Here is a 25,427-nt window from a genome sequence, read left to right as displayed (position 1 = left end):
GCTATGGTGGAGAGAGAGAGAGAGAGAGAGAGAGAGAGAGAGAGAGAGAGAGAGAGAGAGAGAGAGAGAGAGAGAGAGAGAGAGAGAGAGGATGTGGGAACTGTAATAGTCCGTTATCCCAATATCATTGAAAGAATAAAGAATGAAGTGACAGTGATGGGCGCCTGCCACCTGCAATGTACATGTGTGTAGGTACAATTAGCGTAACTAATACATGGGTTGCTAGGCATAGGAACCTTTACCCCCAATAGCTTCAAGCCCTATAAATAGAAAAAATGCCACCACAAAGTTTTAACCATCAATCACAAAGGTACAAACATGCTTTTGGACATGGTGTCCCTTGTGATGTAGAAATCACATGTGCTTGAATAGGGATGCCAATATCATACCGGATTTAGGAAATTTTCCATTGAGACTTGTGTGGAAGGTTAAGTCTAATGTGCTTCAAGTTGCTAGAGTTCTTTTCTTTTGGGGGAAAAAGCTAGGTGAGATGAAACTTGAACTAGGGTTATCTACTTTTGCTTGTAGTAGGTTGGGTCTCCCCATAACGAAAGCAACTTGCACCTTGATTATTGCTTTGCAACAAATAAAGATCACAAAAGTAAGGTTTCAACCAATTGATAGCATGGACCATGTGATCTGATTGGATAATACATTGCACTTCTCCTCTTGTGGCTTTGTTCTAGCATATATTGATATTGTTTATAAGATGAAAACCATTTAGTAGATGTGCGCAACGATGAAGCAAAGAATTCTTTTTGTTGCTGCTAGAAAATTTTGATTTTGATCCTAACCTTCATTCGTATTTTTGTTAAAATTTTTGGGCGTCTTAATATTGGCATGGTTGCCCTAACTTGTTTTGAGCAATGTTTACACAGTCTTGGACTTTCCCTATGGTTGCATAAACATATATTCACTTAAGTATTTTAGTAATCTAAACTTATATAGGTAAAACTAGGCGCTTCATGCCAGGAACGATGTGTGTGGGCAGGCGGGTGTGATGTGTGAGGTGTGTGGGCAGGCACGCACAATGTGCATGTCGCGTTTTATAAGGGGCTGTGCACGATACGTGGCCCCCTATCCCTCTGTGCGCCCCAAAACCTTTGTGTAATAGATGTAGTAGATTAGTAAAATTCATTATACACGTACAACAAAGTTATATGATCAATTTCAAAATCAAGTAAGCTTAATTTGTGATTTTAGGGTAGCCATAATACAAACTTAAAGCACGAGACCACCGCCCGAGGGCACGAGCCAGAGAGACTGCCCATAATAGGTACTTATTGTGCTTCCGAAAACCCTAATAAGTTCTGCGCTCTCTCCATCTCTCTCTCTTTCTCGCTCGTTCTACTACCGTGAAGGGGCGCCTGCGTCGGGATAACAATGGTAAGCGGACCTAATCTTTCCGTGTGTGTGCTCTCCCTTCTGTTCTTTCCCTATCTGTAAACTGCAATCTGCTTCGAGCTAGTGCTTCGTTTTCTCCGATCCGTGAGTTCAGTCGTTTTGTCATTGGTAATGGTTGTGATCAAGTGGTATTCAGAGCCCGTCGTCCTACTTTTTCAGTTTAGTCTTTTTGCACTGACTAACTTGCCATATCTCGTTACTGGCTTACTTGATGATAATCTGACTGTTTTTCTCCGGGGGAAGGGAAGGGAACGATAAAGATGTAACGTCGATACAATGTTACGTAGAATGATAGTGCTTTGTGGCTCCGTATTATATGGTTGCTGTAGCTGGATGCCTCTGAGGAAAGTTGCTACAGGTTGTCTAGATTGATAACTTGCTTACTGATTGGTTTATTCTTCATTTCTTGTGTATTAGCCTTTCCGACGCTATGTTGAGATTGGGCGCATTGCTATGGTGAATTATGGACCAAGCTATGGCAAGCTTGTGGTCATTGTCGATGTCATCGACCAGAACAGGGTATTGACCGAGTCTCTCAGGCCTTTCCTGTGGTGGTGTCTTCCATTATATACATTTTTAATATATTGTGTGGTATCGGATTCTGTGCAGGCTCTAGTTGACGCCCCAGACATGGTGCGTGGAGCCATGAACTTCAAGCGGCTTTCACTCACCGATTTAAAGATTGACATTCCGAGGATGCCAAAGAAAAAGCAGTTGACAGAAGCGATTGAGGCTGCTGGTCAGTCACTAGTTTTTAATGTTTGTTGTTAACAGTCCTTCAACAAACTGTAACAAGTCCTTCATTTTTCAGATGTCCAAAATAAGTGGGAGAATTGCTCATGGGGAAGGAAGCTTATTGTTCAAAAGAAGCGAGCATCTTTGAATGATTTTGAGCGTTTCAAGGTTATGGTAGCCAGAGTCAAGGTACCTTGATGCTAGTTCTTGGAGTTGATTCGGATGAAGAACATGCTGGAAATTTTTTGATTTGACTTTTGTTTGTTACTTTGGTGGTGATTGTTTTCTGCAGAGAAGTGCCTTGGTAAAGCGGGAGCTGGCCAAGCTGAGAAAAGAGAAAGCCTAGAAGCTCTTGAGAATTACTTTGTTTGGAGGGAAACATTTTTGTTCAGATTTATCCCCTATAATGAGCAAACCAAATCAAGGCTATCTTCATTTGTTCTTGTGTCATTATGTACTTGGTTTTTAGGAGATACTAGAGATTTAATGGGCAAAGGTTTTCTGATTCCTTGGATTGTTGTCTTGTTATCTGATTCTTGGTTGTTCTGTGAGAAAATTGGACAAGACTGCTTTGAACTAAATCAGTAACACTTCCAATCACTGCAAGCTGGGATGTCTCATTGCACTGAAATGACTAATTTTATTCAGTTGGGTGGACTGTACATCTTCACGGATTGATTCGTCAGTACTCTGAACTGAATGCACTGGGTGGGGTCGTTTGCACAAAATTCGCCTGGATGGTTTTCACATTCTGGTGATGTGCTTTTTTATGACCCTGAATATTGCACAGGTTCTCTGTGCAGTGCCCTGTCATTTTGGTTCAAAATACAATAGTGGAGTCATAGTACAATGCTTCTTGTTGGTGAAGCTGTTGTCTCCAAATCCCACTACATCTTGTACATACTATAAACTCGTTTATGGAGGGTTCTGGGTGTAGATTGGATGAGAGAGAGAGAGAGAGAGAGAGAGAGAGAGAGAGAGAGAGAGAGAGAGAGAGAGAGAGAGAGAGAGAGAGAGAGAGAGAGAGAGAGAGAGAGAGAGAGAGAGAGAGAGAGAGAGATGCATCAATCTCTCTCAGGATGCCTCTGGTGCATAGGATAAAACTACTGCACCAAGTTTTTAACTGTAATTCACTGTAGGGTGACCATGGCATTGATGAAAGAAAAGCCCAACTGCAAAACTCTCTCTAGTATATGATGATCCCAAGCTACTCCCAAGCAACTCCCAAGCAACTTAGTATTTTGGCTTTCTAAACTCCTCTATAATGTTTAATCTCACCTGGCTGCCTGCGTCTTGGTGATTTCAGCCGGTTGTACTTTAAGTTGTCGCTCAAGTTCAGTTGTGATGCACATTTTGGTTTTGTTAGGACATCTGGACTGCTTAAAAGCTTCCAATTTGATCTTGTATAACTTTGGACATTTTCTTGTTTGCTTACACATCATGATACACACCCACACAGAGAGAGAGAGAGAGAGAGAGAGAGAGAGAGAGAGAGAGAGAGAGAGAGAGAGAGAGAGAGAGAGAGAGAGAGAGAGAGAGAGAGAGAGAGAGAGAGAGAGAGAGAGAGAGAGAGAGAGCTTCCAACTTATCTTGCGTATCTCCATACATTTCTGTGCTTACTGATACTCAATGGTACTAATGTGTGCGAGGGGTGGTGTGTGGGTGAGTGGTCACTGGCTACTATTGCTATTACTTGTTTTAGGGTGTCATGGTGGTGGCTCAAGGGGGAAAGTGAGGTTGCCTGGGAATTCAGGATATTTGGTCTTGTATGTCTGCACTTACTAGCTAACTTTGCAAGAGTATGATAAATTAAAAACTTTTCAAGTGTTAAGACACTCAGGTGATTTTTGTGCTGTTGTTTTGGGCAGTGGCCATTGCTTTGGCAATTCAAGCCCTATCACTATCCCAAGCTGTGTTATTGACTCGGTCTCAGAATGATCACAGCTGTCTTTTTGTTATGTCACCAAGATGGAGCTTCAAATGTAATTTAGTGTTTTGCTTTGCTGCCGATGCGCATATGTAGCTTTATGAACTGAAGCTTTTTGATGATAGCTGACGTACATTGTGCATTTAGTAAATGGCTGTATCAATGAAGCTCTTACTGGTTTGTCTTACCATTTTTTTTCTGAAATTTTTGTGAAGGTTCTTAATTTTGTCTACCTGTCCTTACTAATGCACAGCTCTTGTGCTTTATCACATGCTTGCACTAGAAAGGCATGAACTTTTGTTGAAGTTTTTACTCAGGTGAATAATTCTTAATAATCCTTAATTAATTAAATTTGCAGTGCCAGAACTTTGAGTGCTCTTGTACGTTGTAGAAAAGCACAGGTGTTTGTCCATGTTCTTTTCTACTATCTATCCTCCACAATCAATGGCTTTTCTACAACGTACACCTGTGCTTTCCTACAACGTACAACGTACACCTGTGCTCTTGTATGTTGTAGATCTACTGAGATATGCTTCTACTGTCTATCCTCCACAATCAATGGCTTAAATATTTGTCTTGTTGGAACTTGTGGTTTACTGAATCTCTCTTGCTTGCCCTAATATCTGATTTTGATGCTAGAATAGGGATAAAGCCTACTCTCATGGAGTCCGTCTCCTTACTGGTCTGGGTATAGCGTTAACAAGAACTGTTAGATGTTCTTGGCCTAAACTAGAGCTCTAGAAAGCTGTTTGAGAGGATGTCAGGGCATAAATCTAGTGTACTTATGCTTGAACAAAAACGAACCTTCTCATTGTGCATTTACTAGCTAGGTCCTGCATTTGTATGATTAGCAAACAATGTGCACTTGTATGGTAATTGACATGAGTTAAGCGGGGAGTTGTGTTATTGGCTCAAGAACCTTTGTCAAGTAGGTAATATGATTCTGCTGTTCATCAATCCTAGGTGAGCTTAATGACCATGCTGAGCTCTTTATGATGTGAACACATGGAATTTGTTAGTTTCAGTTCTGTTAGGATGCCAGCCCTTTGTGCCAAACCAATGTTAATGTGAGCTGAATGACCTTGCAGCTCTTTATTATGTAAACGTAAGGTTTTTATGAGCTTCAGTGCTGTTAGGATGCCAGCTCTTTATGGTGAACTAATGTGAATGTGAGGTATTCGTTGGCTTCAAACTTCTGTTAGGATGTCAGGCCTTATATTTGTTCTTGGCAGGCAGTTGTCATTCTGCATAACATCTCTATCGTGTACTTCTGGTAAGGGTTTTTCTGGTTAGGGTTTTTTTACTGTGTCAAAACTGCATATCATCTCTATTGTGTACTTCTGGTTAGGGTTTTTCTTGGCAGGCAGGTCTCATTCTGCATGACAGGTTCTGGTTAGGGTTTTTTTCCGTGTTAAATTGCAGACATTTTTTACTCAGTTTCGCTATCCAAGGTGTGGTGGGCATCCACTGACATATAACCTACTAAAGAGCCTATTGTATCATCCACCATCTTGAACCTCAAAAGCGTTTGCCCATCATGTATCCCGAAAGTATTGTCTTTGTAATCCAAGCTACCCATACATTTTGCAAGGATTGTCAGTAAACAAAATTGAAGAATAATGTTTATTTGAACTTATATTAGATCAATAACCATTAATATTACTCCTTCAAATTTCACAGCCATAGTACTGATGCTTATTAGAGTGAAACTTCATTCTGTCTTTGGGGCTTAAGTGTAGGTATAGAGATGGAAGGAATCAATAGTGCGTCTTAATTCTGACTTTTGGATAAGGTTAAGGTGGTAGTAGCATCTTGGAACACAATGTAACTAATAAAATATTAACTTAACGAAACCTGAGGACATTACTTACATGAACAATTCTGTAATTTTGATTGAATAAGTGCAGTTAGGTTAGGAAAACTGGCATCCCTATACTTTGCAAACTCTCCTAAAAATAGATGGAGATGTCTGAATGTTAGTTTCAGTGCTGCCACATTATAATGGATGTGTTTTATGTAATGAAAGCTATTTTAGATTGATAAACGTGGGAACATTTGGAACATTGTGAGCCTTCCAATTACAGTTAAATTAAGTGTGGATAGTCTACTCTTTCTATTAGGATTAAGATTGGCCTTTAGAAGCTAACAAAAAAATGTATGAAGTGTTAACTAGAAACATTTTTTATAGGCAACACAAAACTTTAGATGTGGAAATGTAGATAATTCTTATTCTTAATATGTATAATTCACAAAATTTTTGCTTGAAAGTTTAAGGTATTCTATATTCTATTTAATTATCTAACTATCAACCACCTTGTACCAAATTATCTTGCATTCTAAGAAATTTGATTTGCAAGATAGAGCTTATCACAAAAGGAGGAGGTTTGATATTATAGTTGGCAATCTCAATGACAAACAGGGTTCCAAGATAATAGAGAAAGAATAAATCATACAAGATAGCTTTGTTCACGCTACAAAAGAAGTTATCTCGAAGTCATATCGAGTGCATGTTGGGAGTTTAACTATTGTCTTTAGACATTGAATGAGTCACAGTTCCCATGCAAATTTTCTCAAACAAAGTAAGATATGTAAATGTCCATAAACTTGCATGTGAGGAGTCATCTTCGAGCAAAAAAGCATTACTTGCATTAAAAGAGTGAAGGCTATATGAGCTTCAAAACTTCCTTGTTAAATATCTCAAACATGTATATAGAGAATGGTAAGACTCAACTTCTTAAGCAGGAGATGAAGAAGCCAATCGGTGAGCAAATCCATTCTTGCAAGAGTACATAATTTGAATGCTTAAACTTGAGCAATTGTTGTATCATTAGTATATTTTAAAATAACAAATGTAAAAATCAAGATATAGAGCATTAAAAATGTTACATAAATGTCGAGAGGCTCCATGAATGTGCCTTGATGTTTTGCAAATTTTTTATAATCTAAGTCAATTTGGTAAAGTCCATTTTTGAGGAGAGTATAGTCCCTAATACAAATCATTAGTAAAGCTTCCATGTGTTGTATCTAGTTGACTAGTTGATTTCTATTTCATGTCCTGATTAGGGTTTGAATGGGAAAATCTCTTTTACAAATGTCAATTCTTGAATACTACAATAATGGAATTTGGCTAAGTTTTTGATGCTTTTTGCATAGCTCTAGATTGAAGCAAATTTGAGTCCAGGTATCTTTTGAAGGTAGGGTTTTTCAATCCAAGAAAACTTGAACTTTGAAAATTTGAAATTCTCTCCTCAAGCTCATACCATCAATCACTCCTTCGAATACATAACTATCAATTGTTATAGGAGATGCATAAAAGTCAATCAAGGTATTCACTAATACAATCCCATACATCATAAAAAATTGTCCATTGGGAAGGAAAAGAGACATAATTTGTTTATGCTTTTCAAGATGGAGTTTTTAAATCTCTCAAAGCATCCAACAATCAAGAGCAATACTCCTTTTGAAAAGTAATAGCAATATGCAAACCAATCTCTATTGCATTTCTTTGTAGCTTCACACCACTAAAACAATTACGGTTTGAAGAGGACCTCAACGATGCCAAATGATTGGTCTTACAGCTAGAATTAGGAATAATAGGATATCCTTTGCTATCATGATTCCAAGCATTAACATGCACAAATGAGCCAATAATAAACTTTGACTCAATGGCCCCAATGGTAGAATTAATTATATTAGGAATGGTTTGTGGCATGCACAAAATTACTTTGAAATGTGTACCTCAAATGTGATCCATGTTCTAAAAAAATCAACAAGAAAATGTATGTAAACAAACTCAAAGCATGATACTTGATCATAAAGAGAGGGATTTTGAACATTGAAATTTCTAGTGTGGCTCTAAAACCTCGCAACTAACTCCAAGAACTTTGTGTAGGCCAAGCCATTTGATCTTATGAACGTTCTTTACATGAAATGTAGAACAATTAAACTGTTGTAATTTTTTTAAACAATTTTAAAGTTGAAGGACTTCGTTTTATGAAAGTACCAATTTCATTAAGAATTATTTCTACCATGTTTGCACAATCACTTTTCCTCATCGCATCACTTGCACATTGTTACACTCGTCTAAGACAATGGATTGCAGTAAGAAATGGACTATCTTTCATTAACATAGAAGCAAGGCCATTTTCTTTTCCCACCATTATTGATGTACCATTTGATCCAAAACTAACAATCTTTGACACATCGATTTTTTAAACAATTTTAAAGTCGAAAGACTTCGTTTTATGAAGGTACCAATTTCATTAAGAATTATATCTACTATGTTTGCATAATCACTTTTCCTCATCGCATCACTTGCACATTGTTACACTCGTGTAACACAATGGATTGCAGTAAGAAATGGACTATCTTTCATTAACATAGAAGCAAGGCCATTTTCTTTTCCCACCATTATTGATGTACCATTTGATCCAAAACTAACAATCTTTGACACATCAACTCCATGTTTTACAAAAAGTTTTGAAAGCAATGCATACAATCTTTTTGTTGACATGTTGTATACTAATAGCAAACCACAGAAAAAAAACAGGGGGACTCATGTCTCCACATGTAGTTGACATACACAATTATACGTGAAGTAGTTGAGATACTTGTAGACTCATCTACATATAGCCCAAAGAAAGAAGATTGCTTTATCGTAGTATTATCGTTTTTCATAGCATCAACAATAAAAGTTACAAATATCTTTGCGGCCTTGTCATATATGTATTTTGGAACATTTTCAACACAACAATGCAATAGTTCCAATTGTCGAGCAAATTTCAAAAAATACATTATGCTTTGCAATGAAATAAGCTACTCTAAATAGACATAGCATAGAATCAACTATATTATCTTGTCGTCTTTGTAACCCATTTTTGAATGCCTTTTGATTGTGTCCTTGCACATAAGCTGCAAACTTATGTGCCTTGGATTTTGCATGTTACTTTATCGCACTAAGTTGAATGGTAACTGATCCAATAGTGCCATACTTTTTATACATGATTTTTGCATGTGTTACAAAACACTCTTTCTAATGATTTATCAAAACATGCCCACTTAGAGAGTTGCCCAAGATTTGTTTCATGTATGCCTTGCCTTTTTAATGTGAATTGCCTCTTCCTCACCCACATACATGCATCTACCTTCGAGGTACTACCATTGCTTTCAACATTCGAGTGATTAGAGTTTTCTACTTTCATTGATGTAATGCTTGGTATAGTTAAGAGTGATGTTTGCCTTTGAGTTGAAGGAGGAGGGGGAGTCACGATGAAGAAGAAGATGGAGGACTAGATGGATGGAGAGTCATTGGAGTCAAAGATGGAGAAGCGTGTCGCCAGGTTGCTCAGCGCCAAGTTACTAATTTAATAGTTAAAATTTGTGCATTCTGTGTCAATTTTCAAGGCATGGCTCATTTAATAACATTAAATAAATTAAATTATACGGAGCCACACTAAATTTTCTCACATGTGATCTGAGTCTTGAGTATTGACTCTTGACTCCCAAGTCATGACTCATGAGTTATGCCTCGTAACTCATGAGTCCAGAGTTTTTAATAATTTTAAATTATATTTATAATATATATCATTTAAATAAGTTTTGTGGATATAGTATTAAGTTAAAATTTATATTCAATATTTTTTTCACTTATTATTTTAAATATTATTTTATATGTAAATTTTTTTCTTTTTTATGAAATTCACTAAACCTTCTCTTTTTTTTAAAAGGTGATTTTTATAAATTTGTAATTTATTTTACATTTAACCTTGATTTTTTGTAAACACTGTGAAAGAAGAGAAGAATCGAAGCTTACTTGGAAGAGCTATGGCGGGAGAGCAAGTGCAAGAAAGAGAGAGACCAAATGGGAACTCCAATAGTCACAATGTGTGACCAGGCCTTCCTTTATTCATACTATCATTAAAAGAATAAAGAATAAAGTAACGGTGATGTGGGCGTCCGCTACTTGCAGTGTGCAGTGGCAGGTACTGTCAGTGTAGTAATACACAGGCGGCTAGGCAGAGGCCTTTACCCCCAACAACCTCCCACTTAAAGGCGAATTTGCTCTAGTGAGGAGTGAAAAAGAAAAAGAAAAGACAGTAAAATGTACACATGTACAATAGGATGAGGAAAAACGTCATCTCATCCAATGCCCATCAATCTCTTGAGGAAGGCAAAGCGCTTAGTAGTTAGGCTTTTCGTGAGTAGATTGACAAGATTTTTGTTAGTGGAGATCTTGACAAGTTCAACCGACTTGTTCTCCACGACCCCATGTATGAAATGATATATCACCTCAATGTGTTTCGTCTTCGCATGGAAGATCGGATTCTTGGCAAGCTGAATAGCACTCATAGAATCCAAATGCAGTATAAGTATAGAGTCAACCCCAATGTCATGAACCAAACGGCCCAACCATATGGCCTCCTTACAAGCCTTAGTGGTTGCAACATACTTGGCCTTAGTGGTAGAGAGAGATGTATACTTTTGAACCCTGGACATTTAAGAGATAATACCTCCAGCATAGGTGAATACATAGCTAGAAGTGGACTTTCTACTATGTGCATGTCCTGCATAATCGGAGTCATGTATCCAACTTCTGTATCTTGGTTGCCATAGCAAATACACATATGGCCCAAATGGGCATGCCAAAGAGATACATGTGGAATGGAATTGATTGACAAAACATGGTCAATAGAGATCCCATCAACTACAAGATAATAGAGGTTGCCAACCTTGGCACATCTAGCAAGCACAAGTTTGCCACGTATGATCTTCCAAGCAAAAGCTCCAAATAAAACATGAAATCCAATATTATCAAGCTGTCATCTTGCAAACATAAGACTGTGTGTAAGCATAGGTATATGACGTACATTTTGTAATAGAAAAGTAATGCCAGTAGAGAACTGCAGCCATACATCCTCAATGCCAATAATAGCAAGTGACCTGTCATCACCCAAGCAAACTGAACCAGAGACAGTGTGGTAGGAATGGAACCACTCATGGCATGGTGTAATATGAAATGAAGCACTAGAATCCAAAATCTAGCAGTGCGCATACAGAGTGAACCTCAGTCAACGACGTAGCATCACAAGAACTAGCTGTAAGTATGTACTCCCCATCGGAGTCATCAGTCTGCATGACATTTATCTCCTCGATTTTCATACTGGATTTCATAGGCATAATGCTGTGATTAGAGGACTTTTATTGTACTTTGGCTTTTTCCTTCTCTTTGTGCTTCTCATTACGCAACTCATGACACTGTGGGTATATATGACCCTTCTTGTTGCAACGATGACATACCACATTAGCATTTCTCCTACAAGACTTGTTGCGTGACTTACCACGTGACTTAGACCTAGACTTCTGCGAGTCTCTGCCATTGCCATTCCCACAATCATTCTTTTCATTACCATCTTTGCCTCTAATAGTCAAAGTATGTGACACACGAGAGGCATCCAAGTTCTTATGGTTGATCTCTTCTTGTAGAAGAGCACTCTACATCAGGCAAGTTCAAAATAGTAGGAGGAGCACATAAGGCAGTGCGGGATACATCCCATGACTCACTCAGAGTCCTAAGCAAAAACAATGGAGTAACTCATCATTAAAGGTCATTAATGCCCTGCAAAGTCAAGTTCACGAGAATAGCATGAAACTGGCTCAAATGAGCAGAGACATTGTCATATTCTCCTTCATGCGTAGGTCCATAAGTTGCTTTAGCCAATACATCTGACTTGCTGGACTTTTCTTATCATAGAGGTTCTTAATTTTATCCCAAAGTTGCCAAGCACTCTGTGCTTCCTTAACCACATTATAATGCACTTGTTCAATGAGAGACAAGATGAGGGTGGACTCGTATAACTCATCAAGCTCATTCCATTCATCATCAGTCATAGTTTCAGGTTGCTCGCTATGCATCCTTAGTGGCTCGATCTGAGATTTCTACACTAATACTTGCCAAACTTGGCTCTTTCGATAGGCATAGTTCGTACCATCAAGCTTAATGATGTTGACAATAACACAGTTAGCGGAAGAAGATGCCATATTGCAGTGCAAAATGGTGCAGACAGCTCAAAACTGCTTTTTGTTTTTTGTTGTAAATAGCCACAATACCACCAAAACCAAGGCAAAATGACCACGAACTGATAGCTAATGATGCTACCCACCATCAAAAGTACATAAAATCAGAATGATTCAGTATGAAAATTCCACGTCAGTCCATGCATAACTGCTTACTGTAATAAAATATAGCGAGGTACAATGAGAGCAAACTGTAGGCAAAATGAATGCACTAAGTCAACGACTGACTGTCAAAGCATAACCAACATCAAGCGGGCCATAAATCAACATGTGATAGCCATACGTACATTGAGCAAACACCCAAGTATATCAAAAGAATTCGTCAGTAAGCCGGCACACCCCCTGTGTAATAGGGCAAAGTGTACATAACACTGGCAATACTTGACATAAAGAGATGTATGCTCAGGGAGTGTAAAGCCCAAATCAGCCCAAGAACATCTGTGAGGAGCACCGCATACCAACCATGCAACATCCAAGTGAAGATCCTAGTCTCAAGTATCCGAATGCTCAAGTAGCATAAACCGCTTGCTCAATGTCTGTCAAGCATATCAAGACACTCCTACTGGCACAAAAGCCGTAAATATCAAGCAAAGAAGCTCAACAAGAACATATGATAGCACCAGTGCCAGAAGATCCAAGATCAAGCATCAATAAGACCTCATGAGCATATAGGCTGTGTAGCATCCATACATAGCATCCATAGACATCAAGCACATCCAAACTGTAACTCTAGCAAGCCGAGAAATAGCCAAAGTAAAGCTCCGGGCATTCAAATATCAAGCCAAAGCAAGATTCAGTAGCATCCAACTCCAAACAATGTAATTAGCATGTAGTAGTGGCATAGGCCAAGTATGTCAAGACTGGTCAGACATAAGCTAAGTACATCAAAGATGAAGATCCAAATGCTATGTGAAGCAAGCTCAAGCTCAACCAATCATTTGAGAGCAAATCCAAGCTCTATGTCGATCCACGAGAGTCACTACATCAATGTATACATCCAAGACATAGCCTGAACGCAATAGGCATATCCAAATATAAGCGAAATAGCTTCATCCCTAAATATTCCAGCAGTAAATAAATGTCCAAAACTGAGCAAAAAATGACTCAATCCAAGTTCAAAACCATAGATAAACCATAGGTATACTTGTCCATTTGTATAGGCACAAACCGGGTATAATTGGGTATCAAATGACTATGTAGCATGAGCATAAAGTGTAATGACAGAAGGCTGCCCTATTTTGGGCTTCCTATGGATTGTATAAAACAGTCAATGACTAAGTAAATTTAGCCCCAAAAGCATCTCACATCATAGGTATACATTCCCTTAGCATTCGGGGCCTATTCGGGACCAACCAAGCATAAATATAAAGTGCTGATGTAACATTGTTTGTGGCTGCTTGTGGACTATGGAAAACAGTCCTGGATTGAGGTAAATTAGTCCACAAATCAATGCCAATGATAACCACCAATGTTGAGCATCAAGGGGGTGTTCCCAAGTGCAATGAAGTGTTTTCAAGCTGCCAATGAGTGCCAAGGGAGAGCTGAAGTAAAAAAATGAATTTTTTGCAGGTCCTCAAGCTAGCCCAAACTGATTTGGGGCCTGTGGAAGGGCTGGGCAAGGTCAAGGCAAGGTTGGGGGATTAGTCAAGGACCCCCAGGAGCTGCCTCTTGAAGGGCAAAGTCATCGGTAGAGAATAGGTATCACGAGAAGCAAGAGGACATGGCTGCCCTGCTACACAAAACCTGTGAACTGAAATAAAGTAACAAAAGAGAGCTCCAATACCTTTGAAATAATGCCTTGAGGGTGCCCAAATGGGCCGAAGCCAAGGAGTGACCGGAGCTCAGGAGAGTCAGCTATGGCTGTCGGGAAGGAGACCCAATGAGTGTAGGTAATCGATAGGGAGTTGAAGGGGTCACGAACCAAGTCGGAATGCTCGAGCAACCATGCTCTGATACCAGTTGAAAGGAGAGAATGATCGAAGCTGTTTGGAAGAGCTATGGCGGGAGACCAAGAGTAAGAAAGAGAGAGAGATCAAATGGAAATTCCAACAGTCACAATGTGTGACCGGGCCTTCCTTTATTCAAACTACTAGTAAAAGAATAAACAATAAAGTGACAGTGACGGGTGCCTAGGCAGAGGCGCCTTTACCCCCAACACACTGGTATGAAGCGGCGTGGCTTCCTAAATCTTTGCAACCCTCCTACGAGAGAATGGAGAGAGGACCTAGTCTCCTAGCGCACTCATGTGGATATGAGGAAGGGGTCCCTCTTACCCAAAATTTAGTGTTCCCATACAATGTTGTTGTGGCTTAGTGAAGGAAGGGGTTAATTTGGTGTTTTCCTTCAATTCCATATTGCCTTTTTGGTGATTCATGCCAAGAGGAGACTAGTATTCAAAGACATCCATTGTTGAGAAAGGAAATGTAGTGCTTTCTAGCAACAATGACTTGAATTTTTGTACAAGGATGTCCTTGCACAATATTCTTTTTGGCCATTGCAAACTATCTAAAATCTATGCATCAAAAGAACCTTTGAAACTTGATGCTAAATTGAGGTTGATGACATAAGGAAATTGTTGAATGAGCGAGCCTTCTCGCTCACACTCCAGTCCTCCTAAGGATAGTCTTCTCCCTTACACTCCTATTCTTTTGAGGATAGAAAAGTGAAACAATATCTCGAACCTTATGAAGAGAGCTAGTTTGCCAAAGCTGTACAACTCTCTTTAGTATATGGAGAGAAGACAAGCTTTTAAATTGCTTTGCATCTTTTCACCATAAACTCACCAAAACTAGTAGATGTGCAGTACATGCTTTGATAGAGATGAAGAGAGCCCAAATTGATTGGGTGAAGAAACCTTGGAATAATAGATTTAATTTTCTAAAGGCTCTGTTTATTAGCTTATGAAGTGAGGAAATTTCTATTGGGAGAGATCCCTCCTATCCAAGCACTTTAAAGGGTAAAATTCAAGAAATTTTGATTGATGGTGGAGGTATGGAAACTAATGTTCTTTGATGTTATTAAAGTCAAAGGTCCTCTTTCATTTAGTGCATGATTAGTAAAGCAAATAAACAGCTGTAAACATGGTCTAATAAATGGGGCTAAGGGTCAATATTTCTCTTTTTTCATCAAGTATTTGTCAAATTTCTAGTAAATTTGAGCAGACTTTGTAAAGTTTGGGTGTGGTTGCAAATCATACACTTGAGGGTATATACACCAACTATGAAATGTTGCAAGATCTTTTTCGCTAGGTTGAGATTCTTCAAGGATACACCCACCATGCTATTAGTAGTAGTAGATATATATGTCTCAAATCGGTGGTGATTGAGATCATTTTGCACCTTCATGGTGAAACATGGAGATGCTTGATTTGATTTAATGGGACACGTGCAAATAACAAAGGATGCCAATTCAATTGTTGATGTCTAATTCAAAGAGGAAAAGGAAAGGGGCACAACTCCTATCCTAGAACCATCAAAACTATCACCAACTAAGTGTATCGTATGTAAATCACTTAAAAGAAGGACATACTCTTGAAAACTTTACTTTAAGGTTGTCTTTGGCTCTTGCCAAGGAATTGTTGGATGCAAACTCTAAAAATACATTCTATTCCTTTTTCCCCATCATGAACATGTCAATTATAATGTTACTTATACTACTATTCCAACGAAGTGAGGGTTTTCATGTATTCTTGCACTAGTATAGGAGTACCTCATTTTCCATGCTGACAAGGTTGGGAAGAAAAGAAACACATGATATTTTAAACTTTATTTCTTATAAAGCTACATCTAACATCATTTTTGAAAGAATGCCATGTAGGAACGAGTTTCTTGTCGAAGACAAGACTTGTACATGTTGCGAAAGGAATGATAGCTTTCACGAAGATTTACACATGGTCTAATTGTTGTCCATGTTGTCAATCCTCAACCCATTGTAGCTCAGTTAAGCTCTTAAGTGATATGAGAGGCTCAAGCTCTTTTTTTAATTTTGTTGGCTTGAGGCTTAAGTCCTTCAAGCCTTTTATTAGGCTCCTTACAACATTGATTACTTATGGGGATGATGCAAAGCAAATATTTATGGAAGTAATCGAATATCTTTTTGCATAAAGAAAATAAGGAGTATCAATAGGGTTCTCTAGTGTGTGGAATACTAAAAATCCAACTAAACAAGACAATGCATGTGTGTGCATGTGCATAAGTGGATGGTGTATTATGAATGGATGTTGATTGGCATTGGGCATCATAAAATACACAAACATGGTCTCATTGGTTGCTGCAAGAGAGGGCATGCAAACAACTTTTGAGTCGATGACAGTTGTAAGTGATAGCATTTGTGAGACAAATGAAGACGAGAAGTTTAGTAAGGCGAAAATGGGGTTATGTTTGCATGACATGGATAAGAGAAGTATATGGGGGGTTTGGCTAGTTCAATTTAACTATTCTTCACAAGGTACCACCTATGTGGTGTAGAATTATGCGCCATAACTTGTTTATGATTGAGAGGAGTTCACTTTGAACTTGAATCTCATCTAAGCCCATTATGTTGCAGATTGATTGGTTGTGAGAGAGAGATTCTTATTAGATGAGTCGAGGGTTATAAGACAACCCATTAAACAGTTGTGGTGACTAAGGGTGATTCAAATTTTTTGTGCGATTCTGTAACCATCGATAACGGGTTTAATAACTGCCTAATCAGTGCTCTCGGGAAAAAGAACCCATTGTGTCTCCCGTTTCATTCCTTCGAAGAAAGGGGCAGCCAGGAGTAGGTCTGCAATTATAGGAGGAAGAACAGAGAAGAAGGAAGGATCCCATCCCTCACCATGCTTTTCCATCATATTGCCCCCTTCTTGTCCAATCAGTGCCACTCCTGGCCTCCCTTTCTTGATCAATTGCATCCCTCGATCAGCATCTCGATCCATAACCTCCGGTTTTGGACCTGGGAATTGGCCGATTCATAATTATATTCAATGTTTTGCCACACCCCCCCATCACTACCCCTAATCATGACTATGAGCATTGCAGAAATTTGGGACTTCTGAATTGGTTACATGCAGTTTGATGTGAAAAAGGAGCCCCCATAATGGTCATGGAGGAGCAGAACCTCTTGCCTGTTCATTTGGGGGCCATTGCTGAAGCTCCTGCTCCACCACCATTAGCTGCAAATCTGCTCGTGCAAGGTGGCTCTTTCACCGCCAATCACTTTGGGGGCAATGGGATCCATATCTTGGCAACAGAGGATGTCTCACAGAATGCCAGCATCAATTCTGCCATCTCCATTGGCCTTGCTCCTGGTCGCTACCATCACAATCATCATCATCATGTGGTCAGCCCCTTGTCATCCATGGCTGGCATCGCACCGCCCACAATGATGGATGACAGCAGTAATTCGATTGCAATCAATGGAAACAGGGGAGTTTCATACATGAATGAGGAGTCAAACATGGCCAAGAGCCATGCCAGCATTACTAACAGCAGCAGCAACAATGCTTGCAATGTCAACAATAACCATGCGAGCAATGGCAACAACAACAACAATGCAAGCAATGACAACAGCTACAATGGCAATGGGAGTGGCAACAACAACCTCAACAACAACAACAATAACAACAATTGCAGCACTGGAAGCAGGAAAAGGAGCAGAAGTGCCCCTTGGACAGTGCCTGAGATGCTTACGCTCATTGATGCAAAGAGGTCAGAGCGGCAGCGGTCTCTCTCATTCAAGACAAGGGGCCTGAAGCTGCCAGGAGCAGAGAAATGGAAGCTTGTGTCGCGGTATCTGGAGTCAAAGGACATTGAGAGGAGTGGCAGTCAATGCCAGGACAAATGGGAGAACATGATGAAGGACTACAAGGCAGTGAGGGATTGGCAATGCAACATCAATGGAGCTTCTGCAAGATCTGACCACAGGAACTACTTCAAGGACATGACCAACAAAGAAAGGAAGGAGGCCAGGTTGCCACCACAAATGGATGAGATAATCTTTTACAGCCTCCACACAGTCCAGAATGAGAAAGAAGAGCAAAGGAGGAGAGCCCACCAGGGTCAGAAGGGCCTGACAAAGCCGATTGAGCCTAATCTGTCTTTGCTTATTGCTAGTCATGACAATGCCAATGAAGGGATAAGCCTTGTGTTACCAACTAATCATGGGGTGAAGGAGGATACTTATGAGCCAGCAGTAATGGGAGATCAAGAGATGCAGATCAATGGAGGGAGCAGAGGTGCTCCTGGTGGCCCTTCTCTTCACATGAATCACAGCAACAACAAAGGAGAGGCTGCTGCTTGTGACAAGTATCCATTCAAGGAGAGCACTGCGACCCTTGTGCAGGTCCTTGTTGCTCTTGCAGATGCTGTCAAGACTGTTGCCCAAAAACTATAATAATCATAAACAGAAGACTAGAACAGTACCCCACAAACACTATACATAACATACATGCAATATATACCCAAAAGCAAATGACTTAAAATGTGTATCCCAACAATATTCTTAATAATGAAATCTCAATATTTAAATCCATATTCAATTCTCTTATATCTTAACATTATCTATCAAATTAATTACTTTTGTTGCTCAAAACTGAAGGGTTTATTTGTTATAGCTTGACAAGGGTTTGGTTATTGAATCGTCTTGCAATCAGGTGTTTGAGAGAATTTCTTTTAGGTGTGTAATGAAAGAGACACCTTATATACCGTCAGTGTGACTGGTATGTTCCCATGCCATGTTCCCGTGATCCCCGCTCATTACAAGGTGATACTTAGCAATAAGCTGTGACACACACACACACACACACACAGGGTCTCTCTCTCACATGGGAAAACTATTCAAGTGTAATGACTGATATATAGAAAAGGCACTAGTGCAAAGGTCTATCAGAACTGGCTGTTCTTCAGATCTAGAGATGTACCTGGTCTTCAGTCATAGGGATATATAAGATGAATGAGCACCTGGGGATGCTAACAGTGCTAGCATCTAAGAGGTGTAGTGCTTTAGATAGTATAGCTTTCTCCAGAATGGGAACAAAAGGCTCCTCAAATGCAAAGGGGCATATGGACCAAATGCTTTGAAGAAGTGAGGGATCTCAATCCTAGCCTTATCACTCCCCAACTTAAGGTCTTAGTGCTGATCTCCATGCCTTAATCAACACATGGGCAGACTTGGTAGCTGACGTTAGAATTTTGCAGCGGCTGAACATTGCATAGAACATCTTCCCAAGGGATGCATGCCGAGCCATACTCTGTCCCTCATATGTGCCGCAGATATCGATGTCAGATAATGATCATCCGAGGCTGATCTTGATTTATAATTAGCCTTTTAAGAAGGAGAGAAGCTTAGAGTCCTTGCTTTCTCAGCTAGGCTCTCTAAGTGGAGATCACCATCTTTACTATTTGGAATTACCATTTCCCATGGGATTAATTGAAAGGTTCGTTCATTCTTTGCATCATAGAAAATGTATACATGTTTATATTCTAGCTAGGACATACTTTGAACATATGAAAAGTTGTCACCATATCCTTCGGTGTAAGAACGTCATATGCTTTATAAATTTCTTTTGTTGTTAGATAACAAACTATTTTAGGCCCCAAAAGAGCTAGAGGAGTTAAATTCTCTATTATGATGCAAGCCTTCTATCATGAGTGAATTTCACTAGGCCCATTTCCCTCCATAAGGCTTGGTCTTTGTGAGAGTCTTTTTAGGTAAAGATTAGAAAAGCAAGCATGCATGTATCATTTCTTTGAAGTGATCCACATTCCAATCTTGATATGCAAACAATTCTCAATAAACAAAACCTTGTTCCTGTGTCACTTTGGACTACATTAGCACAAACTAGGTCAACCTTTTAGAGAGGGGTTGCTTGCAACCCCCTCTAGAAGGCCAATTCTAATTGGACAATGTAAGCATGAGAGCTTGAATGTATTGTAGGATGTGCATGCACATAGATAGAATGTGTCTCATTGATGATATGTGTGTCTACAACATGGTCTCACATGGGAAGCTACCATGCCCTTGTTCAATGCCAGTTCCTACAAGTGGAGATACGGAGAGAGGTAGATCTATTGATAGCTCAGTTATAACAAAATAATTTAAGTGTTTACAATGCACAACAATGGCCACCTCCTCATTTCTACTTTATTTTCAAGGATCTCATATACACACATTACTTCTACATCATTCACACAAGATATTCTATTTTTAGATATTTAGTGTGTGATGACAATATATTAGTTCTTGCCCTCTTTGGTGAGGATATCTAGAATCTTGAATGTTGTACTCGGATATATGTGTCTTGCTTTCCTAAACACTAGAATGAATAGTTTGCGGAGGTTGTCAAAGCAACAATGGCTAATCTTGACATGACCAAGATTTGTGATGTTGGGTATAATGCTATATATGAGAAGGCCTTCAAGTAGGTTGAAACCTTCTTTAGCAACCATGCTTGCAAAATGCTTATGATTGTTGACTTTGCATACATAGAGGGTTTTCCTATCCTAAGGTTTGAGTAGATGAAATAAGGTATTTTTGATGAGATGTGAGATGTTTTTGATGAGATGAGGTACATGCCTTCACAAATTTTTGGAAAAAATGAGGATATGCCACTTGGATCAATGCTTCTACACCTTATAGAAGGACATGAATGCACTCAAGGAGGCTCAAAAGTAGCCAAAAGTCCTCATGAGGATCCTTTATAAGTTAGTTGAACTTTGCTCGATTTAAATTGCTTTTCTAGAATATCATGGCGCATATGATTTTAAACAATTAGGGTATATAGGTGGTTGTGCACCAAGGTGTTAGAGGGATATCTTGATATGCATGATCCCATATTAGATTGGGTTGTTGAAAAGCATGTAACCCGAATTTTGGAAAGACAATGATTTCATTGCATGGGAGTGTATTGAGTGCCCCTTGTGGTTGGACTACCCCGTTCCCGTTGGGTGCATCCATCCTATGAAGGAGGAGCAATGGGAGGGTGTGCTGTGCTTACTACTATGACTAACTATGAAAATTAGTAGCATCCATGATTTCATTGCATGGGAGTGTATTGAGTGCACCTTGTGGTTGGACTACCCCGTTCCCGTTGGGTGCATCCATCCTATGAAGGAGGAGCCGTGGGAGGGTGTGCTGTGCTTACTACTATGACTAACCATGAAAATTAGTAGCATCTATCTTTGATGACTTGGTTGTAGAGTTTGAGGGGGTAAGAGATAAGCTGGAGTGTGATGCCAATATAATGGAAGTGGGGTTAAAACACTAGTTCACATCTAAGTGAGATAGGGGCATTCCCTCAACTAGCAGATGAGATAGAGGTACTACCTTAACAAGTGGATAGGGGATAAGGTCATTGCAGGCTGCATAAAACTAACATTGAGGTATGGAATTATAGGTTACAAACCCATAATTGCTAGATCTAGATGTGAGAATATTGTCATTCTCTCTTGAATGCTCACTACTCTCTCTCACTACCTTTGAGACCATGAAAGCATCCTTATCACATTGATTTCATTAGCCTAGCCCAATTGAGATTCTAATCTATGGTTGAATCAAACAAAAGAAGATAGATGTGCACAAGACTCATTGAGTTGTAGCAGAGTAAAGTATCGATGAGCTTGGAAGCTCCCTTTTTTTTTTGGTTTTTTTTTTTGAAGAGGCTATACATAGATGCATGTGATACAAGGGCATGACGAGAGTTTAATCCTCGTCATCCAAATGGCGGGTAGGGGATTGTGGAGGGTGGGGGGCTTTGTTCAGAAATCTGTGACTCAGCAAGTAGCCCTTGAGATTGAGGCGGGTTTTGAGAGTGGTGGTGGAAAGGAAAGGGTGGTTGCATTGTGTGAATTTACTATCGTTCATATTCTCAAGCAGTGCAATACAGAAGGATGGCAAGAGAGTAGCGCACATCATGAGGCGAGTCATGGTGCTGCTATCTATGGCATTGGGGTCGAAGTAAGCTCTCTCTCTCTCTCTCTCTCTCTCTCTCTCTCTCTCTTTGTGGGATTTAGAATGTTCCTCTACCACTAGGCTATCCTCCTCTATACATACCTTGGGTACTTCAAAAACTTTATTGGTCCAATATCCTTCTTGCTCATGGAGTAGTGACCTTGGGTCTTGTCTTTTCTAATCAAGCCACTTCTTTCTCAATGTTGTACCTATTTCTATGACTTGTCTAGCAATGTTTAGTGGAAGCACTATCTTGAGCTTCATTTTTGGGAGGTTAAGGTGAATGCCATAGGTTCCATTTTAGAGTTAGATGTTCCCAAGTCCAAGGGCTCTCTTTCCTAGCCCTTGGTTATAGGAACTTTGGTGATTTGGAAATGTATATGAGGGACCTATTAGGGGAGATTGAGATAGACTAATAAGAGGTGGTTGTGATGGCTATATAGGTGCATGTTTGGGAGTAGTTTCAAGCCATTAGGAAGGTTATTCACTATAGGTGAGACCAATTTGGTCTTCCCAGGGGCAAATAATATCCTACTGAGCTCTTATGAAGGAATGGTTTGATATGTTAACTTGGATTTGATTCCTAGTTTGTACAAGGTTGCTAAGTTCACTTAATTGAGTCTTGCCTATTTGTATTATGCCTCTTCTTTCCCTTGTTTGTTCACATTAGTTAAGAAAAAAAATTGTTCATTTTATGAAGTTATTATCATTAACTATCTTAATTTCCTTAGGAAACTATTTTTTTCTTCATCATGGACTATGATACCATTTTTGAAGGGATGGTACAATCCATAATAAGTTTGCTAAATGATAGCATCGATTCTACATCTTAAAACCAGGACAATTTGGGAGCCACTTAGTGGTAGTGGAACCAATTGACAAAAAACATTAAGCCCATGGAAGTTAAGTAGCCTATGGTAGTGCAACTAATTTGCTAGTTATTTTGGCTTCTCACCATTTCGTTTTCTTTTTTCTATTTTTTCACAAACCAAGTATCTCTAAGGACTCAAGCCAAGCGTAATCATAGTCTATTCTAACCACTTCTCCATTGATGCACAACATATATTACTATATTTGGGTAGTGATGTGTTTGAACACACTTAGGACCATCAGTGTATATTTAGGGAGTATTTAGTCTTGGAAATCTTCTCTATTAATACCTCTTAATATACTTTGAGTTGTGCTCTCTCTAGCTTCTTCTTCTCTTAGCTGTGTATTTGCATTTTTGCAACCCTCAATCCAACAATTGATATCAAAGTAGGCTTTGACCTCTTGCATAGATTTGTCAACTCTCTCCGCTGATTTCCTTAGATTGGGACAACATTTGATGAACATTCACATGTCAACAAATATACAAGTGCAATGTTATTAGATTTTTGGTTGGGGTTCATTTTGGCCTTGTTCACACTTTCACTAGTACTACACATAGTTTTTTGCCCCTTTGTGCATAATTTTTGATTTCCTCTAGGTAAATAGGTTTCTATTTTGCTAGAAGAAGAACAATCTAGACAAAACAAGTCCATTATGCATATTGCAAACCAAGCTTTTGTGGCTAGTCAAAAACGTAAACGAAAAGCTTCCCTTTTTTGCTAGTTAGCATAAATCTATAAATACTACTTAGACAAAGAAGACTGATAAGAATGAGAAGAAAAAATAGATCAAATGTTTTGTAGGTATTGTAAGGAAAAATATAATGTCATAAAGGACTATCCTAAATTGGATGCAACTCCAAGTAAGCTTTGAAACTTTCAAAGCTTCTCTACACCCAATGCCTTTTGTGAAAATGTCAACTATATGATCTTATGTGCTGACATATACAAAGTCAATCTCTCCTGCAAGTACCTTCTCTCTCAAAAGTGCTAATGCACCTCAATGTGTTTTCTTGCATGGAATATTGGGTCCCTAGATAGTTGTATGCTGCTCATGTTGTCATAGTGAATGACAACTAGACCATCACCCTGCACATCCAAATCACCCAATAACTTTTGTAGCCATGCCACCTCACATGCTGCCATAGTTAGCAACACCTCTATACTCAGCCTCTGTACTTGATAAAGCAATTGTAGCTTGCTTTTTGCTATTCCATGTAACTGTTGCACTACCAAGGAAAAACATGAATCCTTTGGTAGATCTTCTATCAGACATGCTATTAGCCCAATCTGCATATGTGTATCCAAACACTTGTATATCCTCACTTGCCTCATAAAAAATTCCATAATGCAAAGTGGACTTCACATACCTCAAGATGCGTCTAACTATATCCAAGCAAGGCTTTTTAGGCATTTGCATAAACTGATTGACAATGCCAATAGCATGACTATAGTCTTGGCCTTGTGATAGTCATGTAAAGCAGAATCCCTACTAACCTCCTAAACATAATAGGGTCTTTTGTCTCATCCCCAATATTAGCCCTCAACTTCACATTTTGCTCTAAAGGCACTAAAACAGGCTTACATGCTGTCATACCATACTTGGACAACATATCCAAACCATATTGCATGTTGGACAGCCATATACCATCGTTACATCTAATCATCTCAATACCAAGAAAGCACCTTAGCTCACCAAAATTCTTCATCTCAAACTTTCTTTAAAAAATCCTTAACTTCAGCAATTCCACTGTCATTGTCACCTCTAATGATCAAGTCATATACATAGATTACTATGATGACCAAGCATGTATCTCCCTTTCTCACATAAAGTGAGTGGTCAACAGATCAGAAACATAAAAGCCAATGTTGATAAGATACTCTTTGATACTGTCAGGCCACGCTTTAGGTGCTTGCCTAAACCCATAGAGTGCCTTCTTCAACCACATACATATGTGGTATGTTCTAAATCCTCATAATCTACTAGTTGCTCCATATACACATCTTCTTGCAATTTCACCATGTAAGAAGGTATTCTTGAAAGGTGAGAAGAATCGAAGCTTTCTTGGAAGAGCTATGGTGGGAGAGCAAGAGCAAGAAAGAGAGAGAGACCAAGTGGGAACTCCAACAGTCACAAGGTGTGATCGGGCCTTCCTTTATTCAAATTGTCACTAAAAGAATAAAGAATAAAGTGATGGTAATGGGTGCTTGCCACGTGCAGTGTGCAATGGCAGTTACTGTCAGTGTAGTAATACACGGGCGGCTAGGCGGGGCACCTTTACTCCCAACAACTGCCCACTTAAAGGTGAATCTGCTCCAGTGAGGAGTGCTATGAATTCATGTCTTTAAACAAAGAAAGCCCGTAATAGCTCATTGCTTATTTTGGTACTTTATGTGGATGATATGTTTATAGCAGGTAAAGCTCATGATGAGCTGGATGCTCTTAAATCTCAACTAAAAAAGAGCTTTGAGATGAAGGATTTGGGACAAGC

At 39.2% G+C, this 25,427-nt stretch overlaps 2 protein-coding genes across 2 annotated transcripts; both read left to right on the top strand.

Moving 5' to 3' along the window:
• The first annotated feature begins 1,238 nt into the window (after positions 1 to 1,238).
• Positions 1,239 to 2,647, top strand: LOC148036420 (large ribosomal subunit protein eL14-like). Its single transcript, XM_087678400.1, has 5 exons — positions 1,239 to 1,386; positions 1,822 to 1,923; positions 2,014 to 2,143; positions 2,216 to 2,328; positions 2,432 to 2,647. The coding sequence occupies exons 1-5, from the start codon at positions 1,384 to 1,386 to the stop codon at positions 2,483 to 2,485; spliced, it is 402 nt and encodes a 133-aa protein (XP_087534526.1). The 5' UTR covers positions 1,239 to 1,383; the 3' UTR covers positions 2,486 to 2,647.
• Positions 2,648 to 16,728: 14,081 nt separating this feature from the next.
• Positions 16,729 to 18,637, top strand: LOC148036419 (uncharacterized). The gene has a single exon (XM_087679146.1). The coding sequence runs from the start codon at positions 17,216 to 17,218 to the stop codon at positions 18,509 to 18,511; it is 1,296 nt and encodes a 431-aa protein (XP_087535272.1). The 5' UTR covers positions 16,729 to 17,215; the 3' UTR covers positions 18,512 to 18,637.
• The last annotated feature ends 6,790 nt before the right edge of the window (positions 18,638 to 25,427 follow it).

Source organism: Lygodium microphyllum, chromosome 5 (assembly GCF_053477565.2).
Source record: "Lygodium microphyllum isolate KBCC chromosome 5, Lygodium_microphyllum_v1.1.10, whole genome shotgun sequence".
NCBI lineage: Eukaryota > Viridiplantae > Streptophyta > Polypodiopsida > Schizaeales > Lygodiaceae > Lygodium > Lygodium microphyllum.
Note: the sequence above shows the minus strand (reverse complement) of the source record. Positions and strands in the feature narration are given on the sequence as shown.

What these genes read in the sequence shown, in the direction of transcription:
- LOC148036420 (XM_087678400.1), top strand. An exon ending in ATGTCATCGACCAGAACAGG is followed by an intron (nt 1,924 to 2,013) that starts GTATTGACCGAG and finishes GATTCTGTGCAG; the next exon opens with GCTCTAGTTGACGCCCCAGA. An exon ending in AGAAGCGATTGAGGCTGCTG is followed by an intron (nt 2,144 to 2,215) that starts GTCAGTCACTAG and finishes TTCATTTTTCAG; the next exon opens with ATGTCCAAAATAAGTGGGAG.
- LOC148036419 (XM_087679146.1), top strand. Translation starts at nt 17,216, where the DNA reads ATGGTCATGGAGGAGCAGAACCTCTTGCCTGTTCATTTGGGGGCCATT.